The 10,383-nt window shown below is 36.4% G+C and overlaps 2 protein-coding genes across 2 annotated transcripts; one reads left to right on the plus strand and one right to left on the minus strand.

The window, feature by feature from the left end:
• Positions 1-2,035: 2,035 nt before the first annotated feature.
• Positions 2,036-3,336, minus strand: LOC103524141 (small nuclear ribonucleoprotein Sm D3). The gene has a single exon (XM_008489144.3). It carries the CDS (start codon positions 3,178-3,180, stop codon positions 2,782-2,784), a length of 399 nt encoding a protein of 132 aa, XP_008487366.1. The 5' UTR covers positions 3,181-3,336; the 3' UTR covers positions 2,036-2,781.
• A 369-nt stretch (positions 3,337-3,705) lies between these two features.
• LOC103524140 (putative transferase CAF17 homolog, mitochondrial) lies at positions 3,706-5,198 on the plus strand. The gene is made up of 3 exons (XM_026833268.1): positions 3,706-3,889; positions 3,973-4,598; positions 4,868-5,198. Exons 1-3 carry the CDS (start codon positions 3,882-3,884, stop codon positions 5,176-5,178), a joined length of 945 nt encoding a protein of 314 aa, XP_026689069.1. The 5' UTR covers positions 3,706-3,881; the 3' UTR covers positions 5,179-5,198.
• The last annotated feature ends 5,185 nt before the right edge of the window (positions 5,199-10,383 follow it).

Consider the following 10,383-nt stretch of genomic DNA (forward strand, 5'->3'; position numbering starts at 1 on the left):
ATCATTTTCTTTCCCTTCTTCCTGAGATTCTTCTCCCTTCGCTTCATCGTTTCCACCTTCTCCTTTGTTCTCACCATCTCCCTTCTCTTGCTCAGTTTCGTTCTCTTCTTCTTTCTCAACATTCTCTTCTTTCTCTGTTGGACTTAGAGTTCTACTATTTCTCGGTTTATTCTCAATGCTGTCCACTTTGTTGATGATGTTATCCTTGACTATTTGCTGACACAGGGCTGATTCCAATGCTGCTAGATCAGCCTGGGCCTTGTAATACCTGAAGGTATCTCTGGTGATGACATCTTCTATGTAGTTGTTGACCGTGTGTTCTAGAATGTCCAGGAGTTTGGCTTGGTCCACATTCTTCTCTTCACAGTAGTATAACCAGTTGACAATGGAGTCGGCAAAGAAGGCACGTATACTAAGAGTGTAGTCGGGATGGGGGCTGAAGCTCTTGTCTAAAAGAGGGTAATACTCCATTGGACCTGGAAATAATGGTAGGTAACACTTTATTAAATAGGTATGATCCCAACGTACAAGAGTTAACCTCTCTGACAGCCTTACACTGGAAACCTTGATAACATTAGTGTTAAAGGAAAACGAGTTGGAAATCTCTCAAGGTGAACGTTAAGGGCTAATTTTAACATGAGGTAAGATAAGAGAAGGAAGACAGGATAGGAAAAAGGCTGAGAATGAACTTTATCTGATTAGGATAAATTTCACCCCGGGCGGGAATCGAACCCGCGGCCTAACGCTTACAAGGCAGGAGCCCTACCTTTCAAGCTTCGTCTTACGTAGGTACTTATACTAATTAACTAGGCTGGCATTATAAAGACGTACCTTTGGGATACAGAGCGGCGTTGAGTAAGGCAGGGAACACAATGATACGGGATTGTAACTTGTAAGCTACCTTGAGCGCTAGTAGAATATGTTTGAGATTGTCTGGAGGTGATTCCACACTAGCTACAGCCAGGTGACCGCTAATGTATACCAAGACCTGATGAACAAACATATTGTAACTTTATGTGTACGAAAATACATACATTGTGCTTGAGATGGATTGAATAAAGGAATAAAAATACAAGAATACCTTAATTAAACTTGAAGAAAGTTAAACTTGAACAAAGTTTAGTCTCTGATGTTGGTCTTGGCTAACTTACCTTTGCCTTGTCCATGCCTTCGCATATATTGACCAATTCTTTCAAAGCGTTCACATCCGCGCTGGACACACCGCTAGTCTTGAGGTCGGCGTGTATTTTATCCACAATATTGTCCTCGTCCACACTGCCTTCAGCCCAGGTAGACAAGACGGTGGTGTTCTCCAACATCTCCGCAGATCGTTGACGTCCGTGGTACCAGAGGCGGAAGTGCTGCAAAGAAGGAGTCAAGAAAAAGTTGGCCACTTTCCTTTTTTTTTAAATTTATATTTTACCCACCTCCTTCACCCAATTTAAGTGGGGTCAGGAAAAGCCAGCAGCTTGCGGTTCCTCAGCTGGTCACCCATCTGGATACCAACCAGGCGCCAAGTTGCTTAACATCAATGAACCATTGGGGACTGGTTCATTCAACGTGCTATCAACACTGGCTCTTTTAAAAATTCTCTTTCGAGATTTTTGAATAAAATTCACATTTATTTATTTTTACGAGTCCAAAGGGTTTAGACCCCAATCCTTCCAACACTGTGAGATAGTTTATCTCAAGCTATTTCAAGTTCTCCTTGAAATAATCTCATGGACAAGGAAAAAAAGTACCTATTTATTGAAAACAAGGGCTAAGGAACACTTACCTTATTATTAGGATGAGACTCGACCATCTCCTTGGCAAAGTTCAGAGGCACTTTCTCTAGACTCCTCTTGAAACAATTGTTGAGCATGGCTTCTGATGTATTGGACATAGTGGATTGGTTGAGGGCAAGTATACACGCGTAGTATTGTAGTCGAATGTCGGAGGCTTTGTTCAAAACTTTAACCTAATCCTAACCTAGTCACTGCTCATTTGTGCGTTTAACCTAACCCATTTTTATGTTGGCGAATAAGAAAATTAATTTTTTTCATCTTTGTGTTGGTCAACATGGCGATAAGGTAAGATTTCCGTACGGATTTTGTTCCCTCGTACGGTAATGTACGGTAATACACCTGTAAACACTGAAAAGATGGCCGCTGTGCTTGTCAGAGTTGTTCGTTGTTAGAAGTATCGTTGATCGCGGAAATAAGATTTCAAAAGTCGTTTTTTAAGTGCTAATCAATAAAATATGTGAATTTTTTAACTTTGCTATTTTAAAAACTTGTCAAGGAACACTCCTAAAGCAAGTATCTTCCCTCTTATACACAGATTTTCGTAATGTCTCGCGGACGCGCCTAAGATTTCAAAGTTCGTTTCTTAAGTGCTAATCAATTAAAATATGTGACTTTTTTTACTTCGCGCCTTTTAAAACTTCACTAGGAACACTCCTAAAGCAAGTATCTTCCCTCTTATAAACGGATTTTTGTAATGTCCCATTGACGCGCCTTATGCACAACTACCAAACTTCCATAGAAAATACAGATAGGTAAGTTAACCAGCTGCATTTATGTGTTCACCTTACATCTGTGTTAAAAAAATAAAAGTGTCATGTTGATACAGATGATGGCAATTGATTAGGTATTTACAATTCGTCTCCAACTCAACTGTTTGAATTTAGTGACATTAATCACTAGTGTATAACAAATTGTGACAGTCCAAAAATTAAAAGGAATGAGATACACTTCACACTGTACAAGTACAGTTAAATTGACAAAACCAAAGTTTGACTTAACGTCCACCTCTAGATGGTCCTCCCCATCCTCCCCGACCACCTCTCTGAGGGGGACCTCCCCTCCCTCTTCCTCTGGCAGCCTGTGCTCTGAGAATTCCTGATTTACCCCGTCCTGCAGCACCTGCTTTATTCCCTTGCTTTCCTTTGAACATCGGAGCATTCTTTAACATGTCTGGCAAAATGAGAAATCTAATTTTGGATCCTCTGATGTAAATATTGGCCATGGGTTTGACTTTACCATCTCGGAATGTGACAGTTACATCTGCCATAGCACAGTTCATGTTGTCTTCAGCTTCCACCAGTTTTCCTCGGAACAGATCTCCATTGGTTGTTTCACATGTGATTATATGGCCCTCGGCTTCATGCAGCAGTTTGATGGGGATTCCAATAGACATGATGAGTGTTCAGAATGCCTTGCTTTAACAGAGGGTCAGAAATTATGCACTCAAGCACTTGAACTTTCAAATTTTAGTGAAACACCGGCAATTTCTTGAACAAAATCTTTAAAAAAGGAGGAAAAAGCGGAACTTTTGCAAAAACGAAGCAAAAACAAAACAAAACGTTTTGAAACTGCGCAGTGCGCAGGCGCGTCTCAAGGGTGTCCTTTAGTTCCGGATTACAGGAAATAGGTATAAAAAGTGAAGCCAAAAAGCGGCCATCATTGTTTCTCTAAAATCCGAAAATGAATTCTTTCTATTTTTTGGGTGGAAACTATTTATTTTTACATTTTTTAAAGTGAAAATAACGTATCTAAGAGGATTCAAGTAAAAAATGAAATTTTCTTCACTTGATTTTGCTTACGATAATTTTTACAAAATGAAGATCCCATTTCAGTTTCAGCTGCACTTTAGACCCTGTTCTTATCCTATCTGTTCTACCTCCTTGACAGTGGTACAACTCGTGAAGTAAAATTCAAAATGTAAACAAAAATTTGATAAGGACTTTTGGAAGTTTTGGAGCAATCTTTAACTTTTGAAGAAAAAGTTGGAAAAGTTCAAACCAAAGTCCGCCTGTTGGGTTGGTGATTTTGCTGCTCCTGTTTCATTGACAAAGACCGAGTTATCAGGAACATTCTAACAAATATTCTGGCATATTAATGCGAAGGTAACTATAGTACAATTGAAAGAAAACGGTTAAATGTTTCTTAGATCCCTCAGAAAGCTCACAAGACAAGAAAATGTTTTCAGGACTTTTCAGATCAACAAAAACGCAATCCATTGCTTCGATGGATTGAAATGTTGCAACCCTGAAGGACTCAGAGTAAAATGTAACTTTCATTTTAGTAGAACATGTAGTTCTAGTAGTACAAATGTACAGCAAATGAAATATGAAAGTTTGCCAACCAGAGGTTTGGTCAGACTTTCAGGCGAAGGAGTTCATGAGTTTGTTCAAGGCTTGATGACAAATGACATCAATCATCTAGATAACACTTCTAGTCTGTATACCATGTTCCTCAACACAAAGGGTAGAATCTTATATGATAGTATCATCTACAAATACAATGACATCTTACTCGTAGAATGTGATGTCAATGATATTCACAACTTCATAAAACATTTAAAGATGTACAGAGTTCGGAGAAAAATAGACATTGACAATGTATCAGATGTGTTGACAGCAGGAGTTGTATTTGATCCTAATCAAAATCTAGCCAAAAACTGTGATTTTAATGGAACAATTAAAGACTTGGAACAAATTGTTCCATGCTCCACTATTTATGAACATGATTCTAGCTTTGAATTGAAAGTAAAGGACATATTGATTGATAAGAAAAATATTTTCATCTATAGAGATCCTAGACTATCTGCATTGGGTTAGTATATTTTTATTACCACATAAAAAACAAATTTTATCATATCAGGTAGGTATGTACTATTAATCTATTAGTACTTAGGATGTAAAAAAAGCATAGCCTGGGTGCATTGGTTTTTAATCCTCAAGTTAAAAACATAATTCATAAAAAGAATTGGTTTATTATTGAAATAAGTACCTACTTTTACTCTTGGGGTTTCAGCTCATCTCCTTCTATTGCACCTCTTTTTTTTATGAAATACCTATACATCTAAATACTTCTATTTCTAGGTGTCAGACTTATTCACTCCAAGGACTTGGACATAGCACCTCTTCTTCAATCCCAAAACAGTGGTGATAGCTACACCACAGTCAGATATAAATTGGGAGTAGCAGAAGGTATCCAAGAGATACCCGTAGGCAATAGTTTTCCTCACGAGTACAATTGTGACTATTTGCATGGAGTAAGCTTTCATAAGGGATGCTACATAGGGCAAGAGCTGACTGCCAGAACTCAACACACAGGTGAGAAAAAAATAAAGTCCAAGAGTAAAAAACAAATTAATAAAGCACTGGATCCTAACTTGCCTGGGTGGATGTAGATTTTCTTTTACTGTACCTACTTAATCTGTGAGTTATACCTATGTAGGTGTGAGTAAAAAACAAATTAATAAAGCACTGGATCCTAACTTGCCTGGGTGAATGTAGATTTTCTTTTACTGTACCTACTTAATCTGTGAGTTATACCTATGTAGGTGTGAGTAAAAAACAAATTAATAAAGCACTGGATCCTAACTTGCCTGGGTGAATGTAGATTTTCTTTTACTGTACCTACTTAATCTGTGAGTTATACCTATGTAGGTGTGAGTAAAAAACAAATTAATAAAGCACTGGATCCTAACTTGCCTGGGTGAATGTAGATTTTCTTTTACTGTACCTACTTAATCTGTGAGTTATACCTATGTAGGTGTGAGTAAAAAACAAATTAATAAAGCACTGGATCCTAACTTGCCTGGGTGAATGTAGATTTTCTTTTACTGTACCTACTTAATCTGTGAGTTATACCTATGTAGGTGTGAGTAAAAAACAAATTAATAAAGCACTGGATCCTAACTTGCCTGGGTGAATGTAGATTTTCTTTTACTGTACCTACTTAATCTGTGAGTTATACCTATGTAGGTGTGAGTAAAAAACAAATTAATAAAGCACTGGATCCTAACTTGCCTGGGTGAATGTAGATTTTCTTTTACTGTACCTACTTAATCTGTGAGTTATACCTATGTAGGTGTGAGTAAAAAACAAATTAATAAAGCACTGGATCCTAACTTGCCTGGGTGAATGTAGATTTTCTTTTACTGTACCTACTTAATCTGTGAGTTATACCTATGTAGGTGTGAGTAAAAAACAAATTAATAAAGCACTGGATCCTAACTTGCCTGGGTGAATGTAGATTTTCTTTTACTGTACCTACTTAATCTGTGAGTTATACCTATGTAGGTGTGAGTAAAAAACAAATTAATAAAGCACTGGATCCTAACTTGCCTGGGTGAATGTAGATTTTCTTTTACTGTACCTACTTAATCTGTGAGTTATACCTATGTAGGTGTGAGTAAAAAACAAATTAATAAAGCACTGGATCCTAACTTGCCTGGGTGAATGTAGATTTTCTTTTACTGTACCTACTTAATCTGTGAGTTATACCTATGTAGGTGTGAGTAAAAAACAAATTAATAAAGCACTGGATCCTAACTTGCCTGGGTGAATGTAGATTTTCTTTTACTGTACCTACTTAATCTGTGAGTTATACCTATGTAGGTGTGAGTAAAAAACAAATTAATAAAGCACTGGATCCTAACTTGCCTGGGTGAATGTAGATTTTCTTTTACTGTACCTACTTAATCTGTGAGTTATACCTATGTAGGTGTGAGTAAAAAACAAATTAATAAAGCACTGGATCCTAACTTGCCTGGGTGAATGTAGATTTTCTTTTACTGTACCTACTTAATCTGTGAGTTATACCTATGTAGGTGTGAGTAAAAAACAAATTAATAAAGCACTGGATCCTAACTTGCCTGGGTGAATGTAGATTTTCTTTTACTGTACCTACTTAATCTGTGAGTTATACCTATGTAGGTGTGAGTAAAAAACAAATTAATAAAGCACTGGATCCTAACTTGCCTGGGTGAATGTAGATTTTCTTTTACTGTACCTACTTAATCTGTGAGTTATACCTATGTAGGTGTGAGTAAAAAACAAATTAATAAAGCACTGGATCCTAACTTGCCTGGGTGAATGTAGATTTTCTTTTACTGTACCTACTTAATCTGTGAGTTATACCTATGTAGGTGTGAGTAAAAAACAAATTAATAAAGCACTGGATCCTAACTTGCCTGGGTGAATGTAGATTTTCTTTTACTGTACCTACTTAATCTGTGAGTTATACCTATGTAGGTGTGAGTAAAAAACAAATTAATAAAGCACTGGATCCTAACTTGCCTGGGTGAATGTAGATTTTCTTTTACTGTACCTACTTAATCTGTGAGTTATACCTATGTAGGTGTGAGTAAAAAACAAATTAATAAAGCACTGGATCCTAACTTGCCTGGGTGAATGTAGATTTTCTTTTACTGTACCTACTTAATCTGTGAGTTATACCTATGTAGGTGTGAGTAAAAAACAAATTAATAAAGCACTGGATCCTAACTTGCCTGGGTGAATGTAGATTTTCTTTTACTGTACCTACTTAATCTGTGAGTTATACCTATGTAGGTGTGAGTAAAAAACAAATTAATAAAGCACTGGATCCTAACTTGCCTGGGTGAATGTAGATTTTCTTTTACTGTACCTACTTAATCTGTGAGTTATACCTATGTAGGTGTGAGTAAAAAACAAATTAATAAAGCACTGGATCCTAACTTGCCTGGGTGAATGTAGATTTTCTTTTACTGTACCTACTTAATCTGTGAGTTATACCTATGTAGGTGTGAGTAAAAAACAAATTAATAAAGCACTGGATCCTAACTTGCCTGGGTGAATGTAGATTTTCTTTTACTGTACCTACTTAATCTGTGAGTTATACCTATGTAGGTGTGAGTAAAAAACAAATTAATAAAGCACTGGATCCTAACTTGCCTGGGTGAATGTAGATTTTCTTTTACTGTACCTACTTAATCTGTGAGTTATACCTATGTAGGTGTGAGTAAAAAACAAATTAATAAAGCACTGGATCCTAACTTGCCTGGGTGAATGTAGATTTTCTTTTACTGTACCTACTTAATCTGTGAGTTATACCTATGTAGGTGTGAGTAAAAAACAAATTAATAAAGCACTGGATCCTAACTTGCCTGGGTGAATGTAGATTTTCTTTTACTGTACCTACTTAATCTGTGAGTTATACCTATGTAGGTGTGAGTAAAAAACAAATTAATAAAGCACTGGATCCTAACTTGCCTGGGTGAATGTAGATTTTCTTTTACTGTACCTACTTAATCTGTGAGTTATACCTATGTAGGTGTGAGTAAAAAACAAATTAATAAAGCACTGGATCCTAACTTGCCTGGGTGAATGTAGATTTTCTTTTACTGTACCTACTTAATCTGTGAGTTATACCTATGTAGGTGTGAGTAAAAAACAAATTAATAAAGCACTGGATCCTAACTTGCCTGGGTGAATGTAGATTTTCTTTTACTGTACCTACTTAATCTGTGAGTTATACCTATGTAGGTGTGAGTAAAAAACAAATTAATAAAGCACTGGATCCTAACTTGCCTGGGTGAATGTAGATTTTCTTTTACTGTACCTACTTAATCTGTGAGTTATACCTATGTAGGTGTGAGTAAAAAACAAATTAATAAAGCACTGGATCCTAACTTGCCTGGGTGAATGTAGATTTTCTTTTACTGTACCTACTTAATCTGTGAGTTATACCTATGTAGGTGTGAGTAAAAAACAAATTAATAAAGCACTGGATCCTAACTTGCCTGGGTGAATGTAGATTTTCTTTTACTGTACCTACTTAATCTGTGAGTTATACCTATGTAGGTGTGAGTAAAAAACAAATTAATAAAGCACTGGATCCTAACTTGCCTGGGTGAATGTAGATTTTCTTTTACTGTACCTACTTAATCTGTGAGTTATACCTATGTAGGTGTGAGTAAAAAACAAATTAATAAAGCACTGGATCCTAACTTGCCTGGGTGAATGTAGATTTTCTTTTACTGTACCTACTTAATCTGTGAGTTATACCTATGTAGGTGTGAGTAAAAAACAAATTAATAAAGCACTGGATCCTAACTTGCCTGGGTGAATGTAGATTTTCTTTTACTGTACCTACTTAATCTGTGAGTTATACCTATGTAGGTGTGAGTAAAAAACAAATTAATAAAGCACTGGATCCTAACTTGCCTGGGTGAATGTAGATTTTCTTTTACTGTACCTACTTAATCTGTGAGTTATACCTATGTAGGTGTGAGTAAAAAACAAATTAATAAAGCACTGGATCCTAACTTGCCTGGGTGAATGTAGATTTTCTTTTACTGTACCTACTTAATCTGTGAGTTATACCTATGTAGGTGTGAGTAAAAAACAAATTAATAAAGCACTGGATCCTAACTTGCCTGGGTGAATGTAGATTTTCTTTTACTGTACCTACTTAATCTGTGAGTTATACCTATGTAGGTGTGAGTAAAAAACAAATTAATAAAGCACTGGATCCTAACTTGCCTGGGTGAATGTAGATTTTCTTTTACTGTACCTACTTAATCTGTGAGTTATACCTATGTAGGTGTGAGTAAAAAACAAATTAATAAAGCACTGGATCCTAACTTGCCTGGGTGAATGTAGATTTTCTTTTACTGTACCTACTTAATCTGTGAGTTATACCTATGTAGGTGTGAGTAAAAAACAAATTAATAAAGCACTGGATCCTAACTTGCCTGGGTGAATGTAGATTTTCTTTTACTGTACCTACTTAATCTGTGAGTTATACCTATGTAGGTGTGAGTAAAAAACAAATTAATAAAGCACTGGATCCTAACTTGCCTGGGTGAATGTAGATTTTCTTTTACTGTACCTACTTAATCTGTGAGTTATACCTATGTAGGTGTGAGTAAAAAACAAATTAATAAAGCACTGGATCCTAACTTGCCTGGGTGAATGTAGATTTTCTTTTACTGTACCTACTTAATCTGTGAGTTATACCTATGTAGGTGTGAGTAAAAAACAAATTAATAAAGCACTGGATCCTAACTTGCCTGGGTGAATGTAGATTTTCTTTTACTGTACCTACTTAATCTGTGAGTTATACCTATGTAGGTGTGAGTAAAAAACAAATTAATAAAGCACTGGATCCTAACTTGCCTGGGTGAATGTAGATTTTCTTTTACTGTACCTACTTAATCTGTGAGTTATACCTATGTAGGTGTGAGTAAAAAACAAATTAATAAAGCACTGGATCCTAACTTGCCTGGGTGAATGTAGATTTTCTTTTACTGTACCTACTTAATCTGTGAGTTATACCTATGTAGGTGTGAGTAACCAGTTGACAATGGAGTCGGCAAAGAAGGCACGTATACTAAGAGTGTAGTCGGGATGGGGGCTGAAGCTCTTGTCTAGAAGAGGGTAATACTCCATTGGACCTGGAAATAATGGTAACACTTTAAATATGATCCCAACGTACAAGAGTTAACCTCTCTGACAGCCTTACACTAGAAATAACATTAGTGTTGACTGTGTGTTCTAGAATGTCCAGGAGTTTGGCTTGGTCCACATTCTTCTCTTCACAGTAGTATAACCAGTTGACAATGGAG

Source organism: Diaphorina citri, unplaced genomic scaffold (assembly GCF_000475195.1).
Source record: "Diaphorina citri unplaced genomic scaffold, Diaci psyllid genome assembly version 1.1 scaffold118331, whole genome shotgun sequence".
NCBI lineage: Eukaryota > Metazoa > Arthropoda > Insecta > Hemiptera > Psyllidae > Diaphorina > Diaphorina citri.

Bases quoted from the DNA above. Each gene is read 5' to 3' on its own strand.
- LOC103524141 (XM_008489144.3), bottom strand. From the start codon at position 3,180: ATGTCTATTGGAATCCCCATCAAACTGCTGCATGAAGCCGAGGGCCAT.
- LOC103524140 (XM_026833268.1), top strand. The intron at 4,599-4,867 runs GTTAGTATATTT...TTCTATTTCTAG, and splicing joins TCCTAGACTATCTGCATTGG to GTGTCAGACTTATTCACTCC.